The sequence below is a fragment of the Saccostrea echinata genome, unplaced genomic scaffold, assembly GCF_033153115.1.
Source record: "Saccostrea echinata isolate AGI-Se365-2 ecotype Australia unplaced genomic scaffold, CSIRO_AGI_Sech_v1 ptg000117l, whole genome shotgun sequence".
Classification (NCBI taxonomy): Eukaryota; Metazoa; Mollusca; class Bivalvia; order Ostreida; family Ostreidae; genus Saccostrea; species Saccostrea echinata.
The window spans coordinates 220,350-245,932 of NW_026889866.1; the positions used below are offsets into that span (position 1 = coordinate 220,350).

Below are 25,583 nucleotides of genomic sequence, written 5' to 3' on the forward strand. Positions count from 1 at the left end.
AGAAGCAACAATTAAATCCCCTCAGTGCCATATTCTTAATTAGATCGGGTATCTGCTTCTAAGTCTGTTTTAAAACATAATGTATGCACTGTGTCAAAGTTTAGACGATTAAACAGTGAATGTTAGAAAAAGAAAAAAAAAAGTTTAAATCAGAAAATTTTGTATTTTTGATAATGAACAAATCAATCAATAGAGCACGACTATGTTCATTATCCCCGGATTTCTTTGATAATCTTATTTATAAATAGTTACAAAGATGAACCTTTCTATGCCTTTTGTAATTAGCTGCTCACCATGAAAGAACTTTTTTTTTTTCAAATAGTTCCTTCATAAATTGTGGTTTAAAATGCAAATATTAAGCATGATGTACTTCAAATTAGTGCTTATTTATTGAAAATCAAAACAAGGAAATAATATAAAGGGTAATCAGAGAGACATTTGTACAAATCGCGAATGAAGAGTAGTTCTGTTTTTTTTTTTTTTTTTTTTTTTTTTTTTTTTTTTTTATAAACCCATGTAATATATCCACACACACTAAACCCAATAAATTTGACAAACAATTATATTTAATTTGAATCGGCAACTACCCTGTTTATGAGGTGGATTAGTGGTAATTGCAAGGAATAATATTTTGCAATGCATCATACACAGATAGATAAAACTGTTCATGGTGGTAGATAAACAATATGGCGACCAAAAAAAGAAAAAGGAAATAAAATTCACAAATGTATGATGTATATAAACATGTAATGTAAGGTATGAGATTTAAGTCATTTATGAAATATTTGTATCGCTAAGTGCTTATTGAAGATTTTCTATCTTTAAAAGTACAGATGGACTGAACTTTGATTGAGTAAAAGAGTTTAAGATCATTTTCTTTCTGAATTAGTGAGTACGTTTGGTTTTGGAAAATTGGAAGAAGTGTTTCATTGATGATGGTATTTTCATTCTTTCATTCTTATTTTATATATACAAGCACTTCAGGATTGTCATTTAACTTAAAGCTACATTTAGTATCATTGCTTTAAACTGTTAATTAATCAAACTCATATTTTTTTTTTTCATTGTTAAATGAATCATTCTGGGGAATTATAACAGTCACAGTAATCTTCATGATCATATATTTTTCATTTCATTTTTTTAAACTTGATTTTGTAACATCAAAGCATCACCCATATCATAAATTGCTCATTATGTTTTTTTTTTCTATATAAATCATTAATTTTTATCTTTCTTTAATTGAATTCCCGAGTCTAAAATGGGTGTCAAAGGCATTAATAATAGTAAGCGACAACAAGGTATGAATATAAACAAATATCATTCATATACATTGCAAATATGTAGTCCGTGAAATATATCAAATGTGTACACATGATTTAATCCAAATGAATTGGATTCAACTCAATTCCGTTTATTTGATCAATACATTGAGCTCACAATTTGTGTGACCGGAAACAAAGGGTGCTTAGTCCTCCCAGGAACCTGATCCCGGCTCTGAAATCTCTAGGGGTACAAGGGTACATATAGTTTGCCTGTGCACAAATTTGTAATATTTCAAAGATTCATACATCGATCATTATCCGTAAAACACCATTCTTATTTAATACAAAACGTGCACGTAACATTCTAGTTACCAAGAAGGGGGAGGGGGAAGGTACATGATAGTAAATCTTTCAATATTATTATTTGAGAAAAAAGTAGTTTTAGTTCACTAAGTCGTTCATTAAACAATTCTTAAACTTTAATTCTCATTAGCGTAAACAGCTTTCTCATCTGTGAAAATTTTATCTCCCACTTTTTTGTAGCTGTTCTTTCGACGGTAACAGATGCAGGTTACTATGTACAGTGTAAAAAGAAGACATGCTAAGCCAACGAGGCTAAGGACTCCAGTTCGAATTTGTTCAATTTTCTTCGTGCTAATACCGTGAGCTTTCATTTTCCGCATTTGACTTTCATTTGTATTTCTATTAGATAATATACTCCCGGTCTCTTTCTCTTTTGAAACATAATTACTTGACCTGGGTTCAGCTTTGATAGTTGTGTTTCCTTCTTTTTCATTTTCTATATCTATAAAAAGAAAAGATCAATTCAGTCGTAGAATTTAATGAATTATATCTAAAATAATTTTATATTTTAAACGAAGTATTTAGAATTTTATTTAAAACATTTTTTTTCAACGAATTATATTAAAAATTGTAATATAAACTACTATGATATATTGTGGTTAGAATCTTTTCTTTTGTTAATGACATCTACATTTACGATTTAATAAGACAGTCTAAAATCCAAATATTTCAAACTTTAGACATTAAATTAAAATTCCTACGTACTTGGTACATGTAATATGTCTTTGGTGCATCCATCAACAAAGTGGCATTTTTCGATACTACAGCTACATTTACTCTGGCAGAAAAGTCCAAAAGTTGGAAAAGAACAATTTATTTCGCAATATCGATCAATATATCCTGGTGGACATTCTACATCAATAAAAAATGTGTGCTAAAATACTACACTATAAATTTTCAATTCTTATACATGGATATTTAACAATATCATTTGAAGAAACATCCAGAGAATATATGATAATTACGCTGCCTCGTTTATTTTACTCGAAAATAAAATAACTGCGGAATAAATAAATAAATAAATAAAAATAGATAGACAAATAAATAAATAAATAGTTGACAGTAACCTACCGACACACGTTTTGGTCCTGTTGTCCAGAAAGTAGCCAGAACCGCATTCAGGAGGACTAAGGTAAGAAAAAAACCATACAAGTACTTAAAAATGCCTTATTATTACATTTTATTTAACTTAGTCTTAGAAATACACATATGCCTATGGTCATTTTTGTTTTAGATAAATATTATTTTAATATTTTAAAAAGTTGTATACCCTTGGCATGGTTCTTTCGATTCAGGACTGCATGTCACAAGAACTATTAAATAAGACACCATCTGTGGTAACCACTATATTTAACTGCAATATTTTTCTTACAGTGGAATTATTTTTGCATTTTGGAATAAATTGGAAACACACACACACACACACCCACACACACACACACACTCTCTCTCTCCCATTAAATTACGTGTGATCCTTGTTGTTGATTAAAAACCGGAAGAAATATATACATGAATACAGGAAACTTTTTATTATCTTTAATCAATTCATTAATTTTAATTAATTATAAACTTTGTTTAGAGACGTTTATACTGTTTTCAAAAATATTTATATATTATTTACATACTGTATATATAACCATAGCACCATTAAACACGCGGAATTGTAAACAGATTAAATTTGTTTAGTATGAAGTTGTACACGTTGTACTTTAACGAAGAATTGGTATTGTTACAAAAGGTTAGAATTAGAGTTAGTGCTAATGAACTCCGTAAAAAAAAAAGGATGTCTGTGCTATGTAACCATTTCATTTACGTGTGTGCTAAACAAATCCTACGTTTTTGCGTTGGTACACCGTTTAAGAGTAAAGAGCATTACTCTATATATAGCAATATTTACCTGTGCTCTAAAAATAGAATCTGGTAATTTTCAGTTGAAAATTTTTAATGACCTAGTTAAGTGTTCTTTCAGTTCTTATGTTAACTTCTATAGAAGGTAGGATCATCTACTTTTGTATTTTTTTTTAATTACACAATTCAAAATCGCGTAATGGTTTTAATATTTTTTTTTCTATTTATTTATTTGTTTTGGAGATGTTCTTCTGTTTTTAGGTACATAACGGAGACAGAAATTTTCAAAATGAATGAAAATAACCATATCTCAATTATTATCACATTAACGTGTATGTTGGTTTCAAAGGTGAGTAACAATGTGTTTTTACAAAACGATACGTGTATAATTCATATCATTAAAGAAAACCTTTAACATTTTGCAGCTTATGCGAAGCTCGAAGAGTTTCACAGATAAAAAAAAGGGGGGGGGGTTCGTTTAGAAAAATGATACTTAAGCAAAGCTTTTCCGACAAGGAACAGGGAAAAAACTGAAAATATTTGCATTTCTTGTACATAATTATTCTTTCCAATCAATGAGAGGTTGGGGCCTGCTTTTCTAACAAGAGTTGAGCGTGTGTGTCCCAAAGTAATTTTAAGCATACAACACTTTTGTTTCATAACACTGGAAATGGTCTCCAACCCCCAACCCCCCAACCCCCCACCACCATTTGGATCATCCAATGCATGATTTATGAATGTTTATAAATAATAGGACCTTTGCAGCTAACATTTGCATTTGTTAACATTTTTTTTTAAATACACGGACGGTAAAAGATTTTATACAACTGTGGGCTTCAGTGAAGATCGATAATTATAAGGACCCATGTCAAGTGATATTGACCGAAGACACAGACCAGTATAGCGACCGAGCTTTAGAGGTCGTTATCACTTTCTGTGGCTGAGGTCAATATCACTTGACATCGGTCCTTATAACCACATATTGACAGTTCGCTGAAGCCCATAATATTTATATAATATAATCACCCAAAGTGAATAATCTGACAAAGTCCTAACGGAACGGACTCGGCTGTCATTACGTCACAATGGTTAAACATGCTTCTTATATTATGACGTCAAGTTCTACGTAAGTTGGTGCACAGCCGAACGGTGAGTCGTGCGACATCATATTTCGCTTTCGCGTCAATATCACAGAAGGCCGAATAATACGTGATGCCTTTTCCGTCAAGGAAAATTGCCAAAATAATCCTTTTATATAATATATATTCTTCTTTAACTTGCTGGATATATAAAAGAATTTTTTTTTCTTTAACATGAATATAAGAAAATCATTTTTAAACAGGTTGATGCATTTGGAGCATGTGAAATTTCTAAATTAACCTTGAGATTTGTTGAAAAATGTCCAGAGGATAAGGAGTCGTGGTTGTGAGCAGCAGAAAAATTAAATTGTGGGTCCATTACTCAGTCATGTGCAGAATCCATGGGACCCTCATTCAAGATTCAAAATTACATTTTCCAATACCACTGTGTAATAAACGCGTGGCGAAACGCAACAATGGAAGTATGTGCACTTAATCGTACGATATTAGGTATGTATGTCGAAATGGCAACCCTACATCCATCACACCTTATTTTTCCTTAGCCCCTAACGGGAATTATGTCTTGGTCTGTCTGAAAATGAAATGATGACTCTAAATAGTTGAAGTGCATTTTAAATTTCCAACTGTAACTCAAAATCGTGGATTAATTTCCAAACAGGCACAACATTGCAAGATCCAAGGGAAATTTTAAACGTATACCATAAATGAATATTGTACTTTAAATAGTCTGTAGCACAGATGAATTAAACAGCGCAACAAATATTATGTTTGTCTTAAGCAAGTATTATTTTTTATTATTATTATTTATTCATTTTTAGATACCAACACAACCTGCTCTTTTAGTAACCCCGCCAAAATTTGAAATGATTTCAGCCGATTTCAAATTATAAGAAAAAATGTTTTATTCATGGGATTTATTATGTATTAACTTAGGATTTTGTGCCGAGTTTAATGTACAAGGGGCGGTCATACAGGATAATTACGATGCAGATTGTACAAAGCATAACCCACCTTGTCCAACGAGTTATAACTCAGCCGAGGCATATAAATGTAAGCATCAACTCTTTTATATTCGTTTTTCAGTATCCCTATTCTGTGTAAGATTATCCACCAAATTGTGCCGTGACAAGTTTTTCTTGTTTTCATGGGGATAGATACCCTAATTGTCTCAAAAATGCATTCATTTCTCAACGAATTATTTTTTCGTTGCATCAGATCCGTCATGCTATGAGATGACACAAAGAAACAGAAAAATAAAGACGACGACAAAGGAAGAGAAAATTCATGCATCATCAAATTCCAGGTAACGCATATATTAAAAATAATTTAATAGCTACCCAAGTTGACACTTTATATACAGCGAAGCGGTTTATAAAAAAGCGTAAACTGTTTCAACCCAGGTTATACAGTACAACTTGGGAAGCTAATTTTTCTGATTCAGTATAAAGGATGACAAGTTCACCTTTAAAAATGCATTAAAATTTTAAAAAAAAATTGAATGTAACATCAAGCGGAGTAATACAATTTAGACGTAAGACATTGTGACGTAGGCAGGAAAGGTTAAGCGAAATAAATATATATATATATATATTTTTCTATGCATGCAAATTGCGTGTAAATTGTATATATATATATATATATATATATATATATATATATATATATATATATATATATATATATATATATATATATATATATATATATATATATTTTTTTTTTTTTCTTCGTATTTTTTATGCATGTTTATTGTCATTTAAAAGTCTCATTATTATTTAATTGCAGGACTGTTGTTAGCGTTTTTCTCTTAACGGTCTGTTTACAAATTAGAAGGACAATGTTTCTTTGATTCTTTGTGTAATTTGGTTATGAATTACCAAATTTAAATATATCGGGCTCAACATACACTGCATCAAACCATGGCGTCTTACTTTTTGAGGGTTACGGGACGCAAAATCAAGCAAAAAAGGTGCTGTTCATCAAACATGATCTCCCTCCGAAAAATATTTTAAATGGCATAAACAATGTGGAATTCAGCATTCATGGAGAAAGAAAATCTGTGCAAATCTTGGTGTTTTAAAATTTAATTTTATTTATTTGTTGTAGTTGTTGAAATGTTTGAATGGTGAATCCAGTAGTATTCAATATCATATACGGGTATCTTCATAAACATTTAAAATAGAATAATTTTGAATGTTTTGATTCAATGGAAAAATGGTGATTGTTTTTGCAATATATTGCGTCGTAACTACTTACTAGTTTTGTTTCATGATATATGATATGCATATTTGTCAAGCAGATTGCAGCTGCTAGTGAATATTTGAAGCTAGCTAAAAGAACTGCATGATTTCCTTCAGAGAATGGGCATCATAAAAGTGCCAAAGCTATTTTATAGTTCATTTTGTATTTCGTTAATACACTTGTTTAATAAAGTTTAACAAAATATTCAAGACAATTGATTTCTTTCTAAGCGATAATAATATGTCCTCTCCTTGGTGACAGTCAAGAGAGCATGACATAGAAACAAACGTTAAATATTGATCGATTGATTGATTGTTGTTTAACGTCCCTCTCGAGAATTTTTCACTTATATGGAGACGCCACCACTTGCCGGTGGAGGGCTACAAATTTTGACCTATACTCGCCACGTAGGGCCATTGAGCAGTGAGGGATCTTTTTTGTGCCAACACCTACTGCGACATGGGACCTCGTTTTATACGGTCTCATCCGAAGGACCGGTCTCCACGTCCCACAGTGGGATTCGAAGGATCAACTCCTTACTCCGCGACTCTAGAGCAGACGTTTTAACCACTGCGCCACGCGGGCGACCAAAGCTTAAATAAAATGCATCAATAAACAATAAACATTGCTATTGTTCAATGCCAAACGAACCTTGACTTGAGTTTCAATGTAAAACCCTTTGCTAGTATTTGGTGACGTTTCTCTTTGAGTGATAGATTCTCGAATGGGACGTTAAAATATATACAATCAATTAATAAACAATGTGAAATCATACTTCTGATAACCATAAATTTATTTTTGTCCAATGTTGAAGTAGGTAAGGAGGTAACAAAATTCGAAAATAGTATAAAGGAAAAATAAAATAAAAGAGTCATACATCAACCTCTGTCAAGACAAAGTTAAGTTATAAATTTAATTACCATGACGTAATTTAAAGTTTTCAAAAAATTGTAAAATTGTCTTAAATAGGAGTTGAGTATCTGCATGATGTTGAACGTGATGACTTCAGCCTGTTTGTCGTCAACATCCCCGACTTATGTAGTAATGTACCTTCATCACCGCCATCTGAGGTCTATATCACACAGTTTATTCGATTCTTAGGAGCATGCTTTACAATTGCTTACATATGGGCAAGCTATTGACAAACAAAGTTGATGAAATTGATGTAACAAAGGATCTCAATATTCTCGTTTAAAGTCACTATTACGCAAGTTCTTTGGTCGATAAAATTATCTTGCCAGCAAATACAACCTATCATTAAGTCGAATGCTGACCGACGTTTATTCATATTAGTTGTTTGGATATTTTTAAACACTAATTGTCAATGATTTTTTTTTACGTTTGCCTGATCATGACAATGCTCAGCTACGTTAAGGAAGGCCTGAGTTCACATTTGTGATGCACTGTATGGGAAGTTTCATTGTGACGTCATTAAAAATTTCACAAGCGACAAAAATCTATTTAACTACATGATAATGCGTAAATGAAAACTTGCATTCATTTATTTTATCAGTTATTTAAAAAAGAATGTAAAATCACAACATTTGATAACAACACTGCCGAGTAATTATAAGCAAATCTTATGTCAGAAATGACGTCACTAGCCTTTACTTGACGCAGTACAAGTGATCCAGAGGAGTGGATCCATTGGTTTAATAATTACAAAAATGCTTAAATAAATATAAAACCATCGCAAATGTTTAAATCTAATCAATTAAATTGAAAGTAAATAATTTATTTAAAACACATATATAGATTATTATTTTATCTAGGTGCTATGGAGCTGCACAATGACATAGAATGTAAAGAATATCCTTAACACGATAATTGTATTCCTAATTAACCTCAAAAGTGCAAGGGCATAGACTACACTGTTTGAGCTGAAATACGGAATATCAATTGCTTATATCATGTATATTTTAAAAAGTGCTGGGAGCTGATTATGGTCGGCATAGCATTATTTTTATTCATGACAGAATTAAAGCAAAGTAGGAATTTTTAGGTTTTGTACGCATTTTCAGCAAAATTACGAGTACTTCCGAAGCAGTTCAAACTAGCTCCCAGCACTTTTCGGGTAGCCGATGTAAATCTTTTTTAATGTGTAACAATTTTTCTCTCCAAAATCTTGCGTATGCCCTTGCACTAGCGTCATTTTCTACATTCAGCTTATCAATTCTATTTTTATACCAGTCACGTGACACACAGCTGATGCATGCGATGTAAATGGTACTGTGTGCGGACCCAAACCTATCCATTATGGATATCTATATTACCTTTCCTACATGTTAACAGTTACTTTGTTATAAAGATTTTTTAAAATAATACATTTTAAGAAGGTACTTAGGTCGCATTTTCCATTTCCTTCCTTAACATAGCTGAGTGAGCACATGGTGGGTGTGGCCAGTCGACAGGGGATGCTTCCTCCATGTCACCTGATCCCACATCTGATGTTTTTCAGAGGTTCGTGTTGGCTCTGCTCCGATTTGTATTGTTTCAATGGACTTTTAAGTTTGATATCTGTTCTCCATATTTCAGAAAAGGATATTGCTTGAGGGAGAACCATTCCAAAAATATGACGTTAATTTGATACATTGCTTAGTTTTAAATAGAAAGAAAAAAAAAATTCAAGGGATATTTTCCTTAAGAAAATAGTGACTACACCTATCACCCACTTCAATTTCCGGATATGTTGTGTGAAAGCTTTTGAAGAAGCATTTTTCTCACAATCTTTCTGCGCAATGCATGTCCTCTATGTACATGTAAATCTTATCGGTACCAATTTTAATGCAGGAGCTGCTCTTTGCTGTTTGAAATGAAATTTAATCAATCACTTGTGTCTTGTGTGGTAAAGGGCAGGAGCATGCACAAGTTCATGATGTCACAATTAACATTTAGGAAGTCAAATGAGAAAAACGATTTGAATGTTCTTACTGTATTGAATTTCATGGATTCAGAAAGCATGGGTTTTAGTTGCTGACATCATTTTCATATTTTTAAAAATACATGGCCAGATTTGTATTGAAACTGTACATTGTTCAATGACTTTTGACTTTTAAGTGGGCGTAGAGAAATTGATGCATAATATTTCTGAAACTGGTCTCAATTACATCAGATCTATGTTTTGAATTTTTTTTTCAGGAAACGCTTAATGATAAAATATTTCCTCGTATAAAAACCAATACGTATTTGATTAGATTTTAAACGCCATATTTTGTTGTTCTCCGGATATTTTTTACTGTATAAATTCGAGCCGTTTTCATGGATTCTAAAAGAAAACCAGAGCTTTGTCCTCTTGCGTTTCTTTTAACATATATACCATTACAACTGACTTCATGTCAATGTATTGGGTAAGTTGCTATTTAGAAATTTCATTAAGTTTTTCTCCAACAATTGTATAAGTTTACCTTCATTGTAATAGTAATGAAGATGAATAAGGAGAATCTACTTTTTAAATGACGACTCCTCTGGGATTATCAACAGGTCCAATTGTTGTGGACATGGTTGCTGTTCGGGATTTATGCTTGACAGAAATACAAGCTCTTGCATACGTGAGTGCATTTGATATACGCATGCAAATGGCTTCCAGAATTTCATTTTTTTTTTCTTTGAGGTTTTTTTAGTGCATGTTTATAAGAAGGTAACATAAATATTGATTGATTATGTATGTTAAATTATTTTATCTATACGAAAGCCTGTAACACTGGTTACATCGGGAGGCAGTGTGAGATAATATGCCCATTTCCCATGTACGGGGACGGATGCCAGTTCCGATGTGAATGTGATAACTCCTCTTGTAACCCTTTAATTGGTTGTCGAGCCACCATAAGTGAGTATATAACAGTATACGCCCCAATTTGTACTATGTTTTTGAATCCTTTATATATATATGACTTATTTAGTTGCATTTGTAGATATATACGCTACATGTATATTATATATGTATTTTCGGACAACTTTAATTCAATTTACTAGTATATTGCTTAGTACAGCAAGAATGCAATTAAAAAAAAAAGATCTCAGAACCCTCTATGTTTTTTTTTTCAGCTGCTTTGCAGGACGATAGAGTTCTAACGATTCAGTATGAATTATCCTCTATTTTTTCTACACCACCTACAGCGGAAAGTAAAATTAAAGTCATAAGAAATACTGCTAAAAGCTTAGATATGACAGTGAATAAACGACCAACAACTCAGTATCATCATTCAAGGAACGGAATCTACCATACGTATTTTCTTCAAGCCAACACAATCAAAATACCAAAGACAAAAGAAAAAGACAGAGGCACATTAACTGTCGGTGCAGACAGCCCATTATTAATAGGAATCTTTGCATTTAATGCCTTCTTTGTCATCATAGTGTTTACTGTTGTATTGTATTGTGGTTGCCGTAAATATAAGAAGTTCAGAAAACGCAAGAAAGATAATTCCGCCACTGTTATTCATTACCATGAAATCGATGACAATATCGCTGGACCAAGTATTGATTACGATCCTTTGTACACAACAGGTGTGACAGAAAAGCCACAAGCTACGGAGATGAAAAACTTCCTCGTTGAGTATGAAAATGAACCTTTAAACAGGGAGAAAAAGAGTTTTATAAACACTGATTCCCAAAAGAGACGCTCAGAGACATCTCCAAAACAACTAGCACGTCCGAGTGAGCTAGTATCAGAACAAACGAATATGTTTGAAGGATACAATGCTGGAGAGAAAAGTTGTAAAGATAATGATGCATATATTTATACACCTGTTTGTAAAAAGGCAAATGTCAGATTTTAATTTTTTTTCAAAGGTTGATTTTTACATGTAAATCATATTTTGAGGATTGGTAAAAAGCTCTGTATCTATGAATGTTTGGCTACACTATGCACATGCAACATGTGTAAGTGGTGCACACATAATGTTTAGATTTAGCAAATTGTACAACTCATATTCAACTTTTAATATTGTTTTCCTATTAAAATTTGTATTTTTCATGAATTATATTTTGTGTGGCACGGCTGTGTTAATTTTCACGAGTAGGAAAGCCGAAAAGTCTCATTTTTTGAGAAGATAAAAAAGAAATAATTGTCTCATTATTACGAGATAATTGTGTCGTATTAACATGTTAGTATCTCTTTTTAACGACTTAATATCTCTTTATCTCGGTTTAAAGAATTAGTTTTTTCTTTATTACGCGATGATTATCTCATGATAACGAGTTAGTTATGTCAGTATTTAAAGTATACAAATTACCTACTTACATGTACCACTTGGAGTCTTCATGGATTCACAGAAAAAATACCTTGTTATTGATTTATTAACAAATCAAACAGATGCAAAAAAGCAAAATAGGAGACAGTTCTCAAACTTAGGAAATAAAATTAGTTTAATACAAATCTAGAAAAATTAATATCTAAGAATTCAAATTGTTGCTTTCACATAGATCTATGATCAGTATTTAATATTGCTAGTTCTACGCATATTTCTTAAGATAATGTACAACTGCGGAGGGGGGGGGGGGGGGTACTTTGGTCAGTTGAAGTATAAAAGGAAGACAACAAATTAATGAAGAAGTTTTCAAATTCATTAAATGGTGTGCATATGAAAGAAAAGGGGGAGTCTATTAAATATTTAATACTGCTTTTTAAAAAGGAAAATGGTGTGCGTAACAAAGAAAAGGGGGTGTCTAAACCCTAAGAGAGCAGAAATGACACCCTCATAAATTAACTTGTCAAATATTCATGCGTTCTTTCCATGAAAATATAAATTGATACCTGCAACCACTGACCGTATTAAAAATGCATTTAAAAAACGAACAGTACAAATGCATGTAATAATAAAATGAGGGAATAACTATTTTTTTTTTCTTAGAAAAATAAGTTTTGATAAGTACCTGGGGTTGAGTGCCCCCGAAGATCCATCATGAAGCAATGTAACCACTGCACAAACTCCTTCTTTCCCACAGATAGTGACATTTATTGAGAAATACACAAAGATGAAGGGAAATATACAATTTTGTGAACTAAGTGCGGGAAAACATACATTTTTTTTATGATTGATTATTTAGTTTATCGTTTAAATGTTTGAAAAATAAATAAATTAATAAAATATAAAATGATTTTCTTGATATATTATCACATAATGTATGAGAAATAGAATGGCGGTAAAACATGAACGATAAAAAAATCTTAAGCATGTTTGAATAGTAATTTTTGGTTATATCCTTTTTTTTTCCAAGCATGGAGAAAGCAAAAATATTCCTAGTCTTTAAATGATAAGTTATATCCTTGTTTAAGACAAAAAAAAAACCCTTTGAATTCGTAAATGAAATGTTTGATAAATATTGATTCATAAAATAAAACTTAATCCTTTTCATCCTTTTCTTTGTATCATTGATACAAATAGATAAGAGTTAGAATAAAGATTTATCTAGTTAATTCATTCATTGATTTACCAGCTCGAAATTGTTGATGTCAATATCATTTGAAAATGTACTAATATATTCCTTTTTGTTGTCTTATTCGATGTCTTAAAAAAGCCGCAAATATACATGTACGAAATTTTATGCATAGACTAAACAAAATTGAACTTGATGATCCTCTTGGGTTTCAACGAGAAACCAGAAAAAAAAATACCTGAACCAGGGGGAAGATTAATAAAAAAGGAAAAATCAATTAGTTTAAAGCAGAATGAAAAAAGAAAATGAAAGCAATGCTATATTTTTTATTTCAGTGTCTGAAATTCCTTCCGATATAAAATATGGTTTAACAAATCTCCTTTTAATTTAGATTGTTTCTGTATAATAAAACAGTTATGGAACGGATACTCAAAAAATAGGAAATTTATGGTTACCCTCGGCAGAAAACTGCTTCGCTAGGGGAACCATGAATTTGCTATATCCCTCGTATCCTTTGCAAGGCCTCAATGTCTTAACAGTTGTTGTAAAAATTTCTAAGAATTCTTTCTGTCGAGTTGGGTTGAAATATAACCATTCATTTTAAAGAATATATGAAGTAGTGAAAAGATTACAATGAAGATGACGATGACAACGACCCCCTAGATAACAGACAATTTTGGACGAAAAAAGGTTTACCTGAGCCTGTAGTTACGACTCAAATGAGTCATTAAATAAAAAAAAAAAAAAAAAAAAAAAACAAACAAACGGCACATTAATTTTGCTTCCTTCCTATTTGGTCTTTCAAAATAAGAATCTAGAAAGTAAATATTTTCTCATTGTATTTTTTTTTTTCGAAATATGTGAAATTTATTAAATTTTATTTGAATTTTGAAAGTGCTTTCGACATTTATTTTTACAAGAGGAAGAAATACATGTATACATACATGCATAATAAACTTAAAACAATTAACACCTATCATTTTTGTAACATTTTTTTTTTATTCAGTGTATGTAACTACCAAGAGAAAAGTGATCAGCAGACTGATAAATCAATCGAAGTAAACTGGTGATAAATAAAGCAGTTTAAAGAACACTTACTAAATGTGTTTAGATAACCACGGTATCAAATAATACGTTGCTTTAAAAATCATTTCAATTGCAATTAATTTTTTACAATTTTGGAAATTACATTTTCTTTTGATACATATTTGACATTTTTATATAAATTAAATACATAATATGTATAATGTGAATATGGTACCAAGTAAAGAAATATTAAATGCAGAAATTCAAATTTGTTTAATGTATCGTTACGAAAGTCAGAGTTAGTGTTCTTGAATTGAAAGTTTTCAAGATGCCACAACAATACGTTCCTCTTCACGACTCCAATGTATAAATCATATGACTGTATATTCCCTATTTCTAGCAGATAAAACTACAGTGTATACATATTGCGTTCTCATATATTGAAAGAATTATAGTTTATCAATGTCTAGTCTTCAATAACAGCACTTGGTTTTCATGGGGATTTTCTCGTTCTATTTTTTTTGCATTGAAAATTTCTGGGTGCAGGATTTTTCAAATGAACATTTTTCAGCTTTATATGTTGTTACCTGCCCTAGCAAAGGTATGATGTTTATTAGACCAGAATTATATATAATTCTTACCGTTAATTTAATGTATTAATGATTGATCTCATTTCAAAGGTAGAGAGGATTCGATTTCCATTCGCAAGAAGAAGATAATGGGAGAAAATTACATTTTTTCAATCATTTTTGTAGTAACTGTAATGTGTGTAACAAACGTAAGTAACAATTAAAAACTTTTTATTCATTTTTTATGCAAGATAATGAATGAATTAAATATGTCAGAATTTGTATACGAATTGAAGACAAATTTCAACAAATTAGATGCAAAGAAAAGAGATGAAATATAACGAAGCCAAATATTGATTTTACTAACAGTATTATGTTTCCCTACATATATACAGGAGAGAAAGAGTAATTGTTTTCAGTTTTGAAAAATTTCACTTCTTTTATTCTTCAATAAATCGATGTACTTTTAATAGGTTTCTACATTTGGAACGTGCGAGATTTCCATATTAACCTTGAGATTTGTTGAAAACTGTCCAGATGATGAGGAGGCGTGGTTGAGAGCAGCAGAAAAATTAGATTGTGCATCGATTACACAGTCATGTGCAGAATCCATTGGATCTCCATACAATACTCAGAATTATGTTTTCCAATACCACTGCGTAATAAACTCTTATTGTAACGCTACGATGGAAGTATGTGCATTAAATCGCACAATATTAGGTATGTGTGTAATTCGCTACGCTACCAGTGTTTCTTTAGAATCTCAATCCCTCTCACCCAGCCCCTAGCCACATCCAACGTTATGATTTTGCTCAATGTTTAGCGATTCATTTTTCTTATTAGTCCGCATTCAACATGTTCGAAGTACAAACATTAACTAAAGAAATATTGCAAAAATACACGCACAAAGTGCAATTTTAAAGATATCCCTTTTTAAAACTATTTCTACTCCTAAAGAAAATTTACACATACTCGAAGAAAAAACCAACACCAGAGACAACATTGTTTTTAACATATTATATAACTTATTTTCAAGAAATACAAGTAACGGTTTTTTTGCGGTCTTATGTCTGTCATATAGAAAAAAAATGAAATGCAACTTTTTGATCAATGGTTTGAAATTACGGAAAAAAAAAAAAAAAAAAAAAAAAAAAAAAAAAAAAAAAAACATGTTCGCTACACTTGTGTATTAAAATTAAAATATTTTTTTATTGTTTGAACGATTATTTTATTAACATTTTAGGTTTTTGCGCCGAGTTTAATATACATGGAGCGGTCATTCAGGACAATTACGATGCAGACTGTACACAGCATACACCACCTTGTCCAACCAGTTATAATTCAGCCGAGGCTTATAAATGTAAGAATTAGGTTATTAACCATTGGTTTTTCGAATAAAAAAAATTTCTGGATAGGTTTCTGCCTTTACTAGATGTTTGTTGTCAAAACAAAAGAAAATTGTAATTTTAATTAATAATTATGTGATCCATGAAACATGCATCTAAAACTGAAGTTACTGTATTTATCATATTTAGATCCTTCATGCTACGAGATGGCAAAGAGGAACAGAAAAACAAATACGAAAACAATAGATAATAATTTTCATCCATCATCAAGTTCAAGGTAGCAAATGTAATTTCTCTCTATCTCTCTCTCTCTCTCTCTGACTTTCTCTCTTTCTCTTGTTATATGCCGATTTTTTTAATGACTGCACTCTCATTAATAATTATATTTCAGGACATTTCTAAACGGTTTATTCTTCACACTTTGTTTAGTAAGAAGAACTATGTCCTGAGTCTCCTTACGTTCTAGTCAGCACATGGAAAGAAAATTAAAACATCTCTTGTTCATCGTCAACTGCCTCACGAAGGAGCTCAAGACTCGCTGAAGATTGAGAAACACGGTGCTACGCTGAAAGATTTTGTACTTTTCAGATAAAATCTCCAAGTATGAGATTAGTTCATTTTAAAAATTGCATGAGAGAACAGGTGTCAAGATTCTTGTGTGTATGACTGACATGTGTATCTGTGTAAAACTAGGTTGTTTTATTATTAATAATATTTATCATATTTTAAATCATATGATTTGCATTGAAACATCTAAATGCTGGACTCAATAAGAATAGTCAGTTGGCTCAAAACATTAACTAACATTTTGTGATCGCTTGTGTGAATGGAATATAGTTGTTTTATTTCTCTTGTAATATATTTCTTTGTTATGTAACTGTTGTTTATGTAAAATAAAAAAAATATATATATTCACCAGTATGATTATTGAAATGTTAAACTGAACCAAGAACATTTGGAACCCTTCTGGTGTGTCCATTTCCAATGTACGTGGATGTGTGCTATATAAGATATGAATATTAATCGGTTGGCTATTAATCTGTCATACACGTAATTGTGTATGCTTGAATGTTCTCCCATATATCAGACCCCCAATAACAAGACTATAGCCATTTAGACTCAGCTTCTTTTATTTTTACCTGCATCCATGTTTAACATAAAACTATGTTTGCAAATTTTACGTGATTTACGTCATTACTTTAATCCCTACAACTATAATTTAAAACCGATTTAAAATGAGACTTGTTTTATTTTTTCACCAGATACCTTGTAATGTGAAAGATTTCCAATGAATCAGTGTAAAGATATATCTCTCTCTTTTTATTTATTTATTTAAATTATTGTCAAAAGCGAGTTAAATAGAGTGACAACAATGAATTAAAAAAAACAGTATTTTATTATTTCGAACAAAGGTCAAGTTTTAATAATCAAAAAAATAATAATAATAACCAAAGAAAGTGCTCTTTGTCGCATTTATTCAAGCAAATATAAAACAGAAGGGAAATGGGGGAAACTTGTGTTAATCGCAATTTTTTTCAAGCAAATACAGTACAGGGAAAAATGGGGGGAGTTGTGTTAATCGTTGACACAAAAGCCGTATTTGATAATTTTCCCTTCAAATGAAAATTTATTAGGATTATTTTTTTTTTCATTGAAATTCTTCTATCTCAAAAAAGCTCTAGAGTAGAGTTCATAGCAAATCAAAATATTAGATAGAGAATATATTAACTAAAGGAAAGTAAAATCTTTTTTCACCAAATGTCTCCTTCCCATCCAGGCTTAAAGGTTAAAATTAATTTTTATTTATCACAAATTGATAACAATGCCTAGGAAAAAATAAGCTTTCTCCTAAGCATTGTAAATACATGTAGATCTGTATAAAATCATGAGATAGAAATATTTCACTTTCTCCAAGACTCTTGAAGACAAAGATCTTTTCTAAAAGTCATTTGTTCTCTGAACACACCTACTTATATCATAATTGATGTGCTTTCATAAATACATGTATTAAGTTGTTAGATATACGTATTGAGATGACTGGAACTTTCTGAGTTTATTTTAGAAAAGCAGATTAAATAATCAAACAAATAAGAGAACCTCATAAATATAAATGAAAATGTTCCCGTAAAAACGAAAGACAACTCTTTTTAAGCTATTTAATTATCGAATTCAAATTGAAAGGGTCAAAATATTTTGTATAATTGGACTCTTTTAAATATTCATGTATTTGTAAGCATGTTTAACCTACAGTAACTAGCCGTCTCATAAAACACAATCGATCATCCACATATAATATATAAACTGTATTCTTGTCCTGCATAAATCGATTTGATCTCTAGAACTTTACACAGAGTTCGCCCCAGCAGTACACAGCCATGATTCTGCATAATTTTATTGATCTGTTTTGGTTCCTGGAAAATCAAAGATGATGGAACCGCTCGAAGGGAAAACTAGAGCAATGGCCGAATTAAGCGATCATTTTCCGGGATGGATGCTATCTGTTAACGAACAGTTTCGTAAATATATAGATTTACTGTTCGGAAGATTTCCTGAGAATGTGAAAAGACAAGCAAAAGGAGTGCTCTACATCCTTAGGTAGTATTTCATTTCTACTTTCTTTTGGTTTCCTTCTCCAACATGCTAGATATCCGAGTAGTAAATTTGTCTGATTCTGATGTATTAATATAATTAAACGAATTAGCCAACCTCTGGCTTCAAAATACTTAACATTTTTAGCTCCATTTTCATGCGTTGTAATATGCACTGGATATCTTGAATAAATGTACTAGTAACTTAATGTAGTATATCTACCTAAGTTTGGTTGCAAATATTGGTTAATATTCATACACACGAGCAAGTAGAGCAATGGAATGATCATGAAATTATTGACAATATGTTCTAATAAAACGCAACGACGACTGCTTTAATTTGCTGGTTATGATTCCCAAGAAATCTTTTGCAGATCTTTGGTATTTGTTTTGCTTTAGGTAACCCAAACAGATATAAAAAAAATGAAGAAAGAAATAAAAGGAATACTTTTTAATATGTGTAGTCAATTTTAATTTCATGCCCATTTGGAAGAAAATATAGAAATAAGTTTATTTAACATGAATAAATGAAGTAAATATATAAATTAGATTTAAAAGTACCAAAGATAAAATAATAAAAACAGAAGTTAATTAATAAATAGATACATAAATATATACAAACTTTAACATTAAACTTTTGATAACAAAATGCTTCTATTGACCAAAAAAAAAAAAAAAAAAAAAAAAAAAAAAAACTTCCATTGAACACTGAAGTCGTCAGTGAAATTCACACATGGCTTGTCACATCACTGTAACAGCTGTACAGTGTTATATGTCTACATCTGATTATTTCTTGTTATCGATCTACTGTTACCTGATGAAGCCTTTCTTAAAACGTGTGGATTACTGATCTACCCTGGTAAATCTCGTTAATTAGTGAAATCAAAATGGAGATAAGGTAACCACGAGCTAATTTTCTAATTAGTTAATGGTATTTAATCAATTTTCTCCTTCAACGTTAACGATTCACTGTGAGATGCAAGAATGAGGAAAACAGCTTTAAAGTGCAGCTTTTTTTTTTTTTTTTTTTTTTTTTTTGAAGCTCAGTAGTCTTAAAAATCGATTTTTAAAACATGTTGCGAGTAAATACAAAAAGACTTTCGTTATTTTCAAATTGTGCAGCTGAAGAAATTAAAAAAAAGTTTTTGGGACATCAATATCAAGCATAATTTGTAATAGCTCCTAAAAGCCTCGGATCAACGTGTAATAAGTAAATGTAACATATTGGCACTCTCAATCAATACTCCTTTTTTATATACTTACTATTAGGAGTTAACGTTCACTACTTAGGAAAATTGATGTTTGTGGTTTATCGATGGTCGGGGAAATCAATTCTAATTACCTAATAATGCAAAGTATGGTTTTATGAGGCAATTTCTACAAATACATTTTGCGAGAAAGAGGGGAAGAAAGAAAGAGCTTGTTATTCTCTTTTAATGATCTATGCACAGATCTTATTTATACTGTCAACTTGAAAAGTCAGAATTTAATATAGTTTAGTTACATTTATATCTCTCGTGATATTACAACATATTTTAATTTTTATTCAACCTTGTCAAGTCATACGGAATACAAAAAATGATGTAAAAAATCAACATACGTGAATTTTTGATGCAAATTGCATTTACGCTGATATAGAACTTTTACAAGAATTTCTGATTAATTATATTACATGTATCATAATTGACAAAAGATATTACAACTGTAAGACAATTACTTTTTCAGCACAGTATTTTCCGTGATTGGAGTAATCGCATCCTTTCAGTATGTTTGGACGGCTTTAGCTTCCGATTCACACTCAGACACACTCACCAACGACCCAACCAAGGAATGTCATAAAGGAGACGAAGAATCGTGTCCCTGGTTCATGATTTTCACAGAAATGAAAGACAAGATCAATGTGCTTGAAAGCAGTTTCAAGGATCAGATCTCGCAGAGTGAGAATTTAGAGCGGGATTTTCTCAACCAATCAGAATTGAATTACATTTTGACTGAAAAATTGAAAATATTTTTCGAAAAATTGGATAATATATCTTTACATTGTGGTAAAGCTGAAGCACAGGCAGCTGAGATAACTTCTAGGATTTTTTTCGATGGTAGGTAACCGTTTACGTGCTTTTTACTTATATGAAATTGCAATATCAATTTTCTGTATATCCTACGTCAGGATTTTTTTCCCCTAAAAAACATGCGTGTTAATAGTGTTTTTTTTTAAATAACAAACAATTGTACATTGTGAAATCTTAACTTCCAACATAGGCGAAGCAAGTAATGTTTTATGTATTAAAAGTACAGTCAGTGATAACGACAAATTCTTGTATTATAAAGGCATCATTAAATTCTCTTTCCCTATTTCTTTTGCAGAAGTCATTTTATACTTCCTATTGACAGTAGTATTGTTTGAGATTTTCACAAGGGTAGGACCTCGTAGTAGAGAATGGAAGGAAGCTATTGAGGTTAATATAAGAAGATACTTGAATAAACCAGAAGTAGCTCATTCAGACGCCATGACTGGCAGTATTGCATCAATACAAGAAGACGCCACAGATAATGGATCTGAAGTTATACCCAATGGCGTCATAAAAGACGAGAAAGAAAAGAAGGTGGGTACATGATTTCTAAAATAAAATACAGTTTTAGCCAATGTTGGGGAAGGATATAGATACATGAATATTAACTGTGTATTATCTCATAATACGCTGCAATGTGACAAGAGTTATCACTCTACTGACATAACATTCATGTTTATTTTTATTTGCATAATGCTTATCACATAGTACATGATTTCATAAATGAATAGCATTTTGTCATTTATAGTCTGAATCCAGTCAATACTTGAAATCATTCGATTTTTACTAGGCAATGATAATGTTCCTCCTCGTTAATCTATCTGAAATATTATAAATTTGTTTTTTTTAAAGAATGGAACACCTACCCATACTGCACCATCAACGCCTAAACACGGAGTCCTAAGGAACGAAATGTGTATCGTACTTTTCCGGAAAGAATGTCTCAGTATCTACAATTCTGTTATAGAGACACTTTTATCTTATTTCACAGAAATCAAGATCGCGTCTGCGCCTTATTACGTTATTGAAAGTTTTAATGACATTAGCAAAATACCTCACGTTAAATTGTTTATTCTTGTGTGTGATAACACCTTGAATTATGGAAGCGGGAGTAAAGATCTGAGATTAGCAACTGTCAAAGTACTTAAAACTTGGGGAGGTAAGTAATGATAGTTTTTTATATTCCTTTCGTCTCTTCATAGAAGCGTGAACCATTTATATTGTATAACTGTTAAATGATTCCACAATGCATGTAAATGTACTTTTGTTCGTAATTTATCGGAAATGAAAATTATTTTAAATGCAATATTCTGAAGATTAAAATTGCAACGAAAACAGTAAGAATAACACTCAAAATTAAAAAGAACCTGCATAAGTACATAAAAGTTGAACAATTTTAGCACAATTTCTACATTGTAACGTTTAATTTCATTTTTTTAATTGTCACAGCTGTGCCGATACTGATTATAGGCAAAGACGAGGAATCAAAGAGACTGACTGGACACACACAGTATAATGGAAATCTAAGATTTGTTTTCTCAAACGAGCTGGTGCAAGACCACGCGTCAGCTGGGAGGGTGTTCAGCTTTTGGAAGGAAATGTCCCCACATCAAATGAGCCATCTCAGGAAAATGATAAAACCAATCCTCAATGAGGTCAAAACAGTCCCCCAGCTCAGGTATATTACACTGACGAAGTGAAGCAGATAAGTAATATATATTATTCAAGGGAGAGAGAAAATGTTTCCGGATGTATTCGGATTCTGTTCTTTGACTCAATGGAAGACTTCAGCTTGTACATGTAATATGTGTAAAAAGCATTTGATTTTGTACGCTCAACGTTATGTGCTATATTCGTTTTGCCTTGTTTCTCAAGTATTTTTGCTTTTTTGAAGAAAGAGGGTTATTTTGCGAATGACGGTATCTATACGACGCTCTTGATTTTCAGTGAGTATGGGCAATCCTTATACATGAAACCGCTTTCCTAAGTTTCAGTAACACCATGTTTTTGTCATCAAAGACGTATGTTGCAGTCGTATAAGCAAAACTTCGAAAATCACATGATAATTGATGTTCCTGGAGTATATTTTCAAGAAAACAGAAATAGAAAACATAAAAAAGGATTTGTCCCCTTTATTAACATTAATATTTACCAATTTTAAAAGAATCAATAACACAGTTGTGAATTGTAGCGTCTTACCCTTTGGTGAGTAGTATGTTCCAGGTTAGCGTCATTTCTCAAATTTGCCTCGATTGGGACACTGACAAATACAGATATTACATTGAAGCACAGTGTGTAGATGAAGTTCAAGCGCATGGACATTGGAGAAAACGCGTTTCAATTATGCAGTTTTGGTGCTTTTATTTTACGATAAACGTGTGTACTTCCATTTTTTATATAAAACATTCAATCGTTAATTGTTCAATGTGTATTAATGAAATAATTTTAATTTTTTTTCCCTCAGATATCATCATTTTCCAGGTTTGTATGTGTTTTTTGTTACAAACAAATATACTAGGTTAAATTTTTCTCTTGCCCTATTTTGCAGAAATGTACTTCAATATCTCGATTGGCAGTGCTTTGTTTAACGTTTCCTTTCAATAGTAAGGAAGGGAAATTAATCGTCTATTATGATTATTCTCTTGTATTATAAAAAGGGATTCATTTTCAACATTATATTTTTCTTAATAGTAATAAGCAAAAAGTTTATTTGTATTCTCATTTTTTTTTTCTGATTTTTTTTTATTATAGAAATATACATATGCAGTACTCATTTTTCCCATGCATAGCGTCTTGTATATGACATACGCAGAGAGGAAACTCGTGATAACTTGAATGTTTATTGTAACAATATTTTTTTTCTTTTTTATTCCTTCAGTATGTATAACAGTTTTCGATGTATAATGCTGGAAAATGTCCATACAAAAGTTAACTTTCCTATATATGCTCATGATATGCATGTTCTTTCTTTTTTTTCTTTTTTTTTTTCAATCTTGATATTTTACTTAAAGTATTTATGTAAATGTACGTACCAGTTTCTCATTTTTTTTTTTTTTTTTTTTTTTTTTTTTTTTTGGATCATTATATGTGTCCTGTCATTTTGATTTAATATATTTTGAAAGCATTTTTCTTAAGTATATCTATGAATTAATCTAATCTTGTAATTCTTCCATAATTATGTAGTAAAACATGTAAATTCTATTTATTTGATGTTGTAGAACGATATTGTCAAACTTCAGAAATTCTTTTTAAAATCACACAGTAAAATTTGTATTCTTTTTGTGAGTAGATGGAGGCTTAGATGACTCTGAACTTGTGAAAAAAGCTTTATGAGATATATTTGTATACAGACACTGCATATTTTGCATTAATCTTAAATAAATGTTCTTAACGTTTAACTCTTAAATGTTAATTAACTTCCTTAAACCATTTCAAAAGTCCTTTTACGCTTACGATACCAAGTAACTCTAAAAAAAAAAAAAAAAAATAGACAATCGTTTTAAACAAAAATAAATTCGCTCAAACGCATTCCTTTTTACAAGAATTGCAAGGAAGGCAACTCTGTACAACTTCACATCCTCGATCGGATATAAAAGTTATTCCTCAGACTCTATCATAAAGAAAAAGGGGGTTTAAAACACGGAGGATTTGTTTAGAAAAATAATTCTTGGTACATTTTATCTTCTTTGAACCTTACACGAGGACAGTTTTTAAGAAAGTAATAGAAATGGATACGTTTGAATTCATTTTATTTTGAAGTAACATATTCAAGTAGAAAATGAGATAAAGATTTGTTCTTAGCCACATACTTTTTCAATTTAGTTGCTTGTATATTTCGTAAAATATTGCCGGTTTTTCTTTAAAACCATTTCTTTTAAATTTATTGGAAACTTTCAAGACTCAAGCTTATTTTTTTTTTTACTACTGATATGTAACTGGAAATATAAAATTTCACAACTTTAATTTCTTTTCAATTTAGAAGGATCGACAATTTGCAGCTTCTTATTATAGATTGTGCATTGTTTGATTCACGTTCAGATATTAACAACGCGGTAAATCTGAAGTGTATTATTTATTCCAAATGACCCTCTCCTCGACGTACGTATCTTTAAATATCACTTAAAATCCAACTAATGTCGAGATGAACTACTCTACCGTGGAAAACACAACATACCGCCTGCATTTAAAGGTTTTAAATGCTTAAAGAATCATACACAGCATGTACTTAGTGGGTCATCCTAAAGTACCGGGTTTTTACATGTTTCTAAATGTTTCACGTGTCAAAAAGGCATGATTGAGATGTAATTTACTCCATCAAAGTGTTGTATTTGTTTTGGTTAAATACTAAGTGAATGTCTTTTTTAATATTATTATACATGTATTAAACCTAGCACGTAAAGTGTTTGCTGTTTGAAATAGATGCAAGGGTCAACCTTTTTAATTATAGAAAGAAGTAAGTTTTGTTGAAATTTTAACACTTTCGTTTTTTTAAACAGAATGTCAGGAATTTCTTATGTCTTCGTTAACAAAATGCAAAAAACTATTGTAATTAATTTCTTAACACTCACCAGTTAATTTGCATTTAAAAAAAACTATTTTACCCCAATTTCTTTAACATATGGAAAGCTTGATTGCGATTCTTTTTAATGTCGGATATTGACAAGCTGTTAGGCTTTCTAAACTTCTCTCTATGGTATTTTTGAAAATTATTATAATCATTTCTTTTAAGATTCAATATATTACATTTAAGCATTGAAATCTTATTTTTGGATGTCCTTGACCGTATGACAGCA

The 25,583-nt window shown here is 30.9% G+C and overlaps 3 protein-coding genes and 1 long non-coding RNA gene across 4 annotated transcripts; all 4 read left to right on the forward strand.

Annotated features, from left to right (window-relative positions):
- The first annotated feature begins 3,738 nt into the window (after positions 1-3,738).
- LOC133177292 (uncharacterized) lies at positions 3,739-5,592 on the forward strand. Its single transcript, XR_009719659.1, has 3 exons — positions 3,739-3,822; positions 4,816-5,062; positions 5,507-5,592. It is a non-coding gene; the product is annotated as an uncharacterized LOC133177292 (long non-coding RNA).
- A 4,966-nt stretch (positions 5,593-10,558) lies between these two features.
- On the forward strand, positions 10,559-11,592 carry LOC133177300 (uncharacterized). The gene is made up of 2 exons (XM_061312358.1): positions 10,559-10,640; positions 10,859-11,592. Exons 1-2 carry the CDS (start codon positions 10,559-10,561, stop codon positions 11,590-11,592), a joined length of 816 nt encoding a protein of 271 aa, XP_061168342.1.
- A 2,954-nt stretch (positions 11,593-14,546) lies between these two features.
- Positions 14,547-16,414, forward strand: LOC133177301 (uncharacterized). The gene is made up of 4 exons (XM_061312359.1): positions 14,547-14,582; positions 15,261-15,507; positions 16,031-16,147; positions 16,323-16,414. Exons 1-4 carry the CDS (start codon positions 14,547-14,549, stop codon positions 16,412-16,414), a joined length of 492 nt encoding a protein of 163 aa, XP_061168343.1.
- Positions 16,415-19,608: 3,194 nt separating this feature from the next.
- Positions 19,609-22,496, forward strand: LOC133177302 (uncharacterized). Its single transcript, XM_061312360.1, has 5 exons — positions 19,609-19,619; positions 20,447-20,817; positions 21,086-21,324; positions 21,643-21,949; positions 22,240-22,496. Exons 1-5 carry the CDS (start codon positions 19,609-19,611, stop codon positions 22,488-22,490), a joined length of 1,179 nt encoding a protein of 392 aa, XP_061168344.1. The 3' UTR covers positions 22,491-22,496.
- The last annotated feature ends 3,087 nt before the right edge of the window (positions 22,497-25,583 follow it).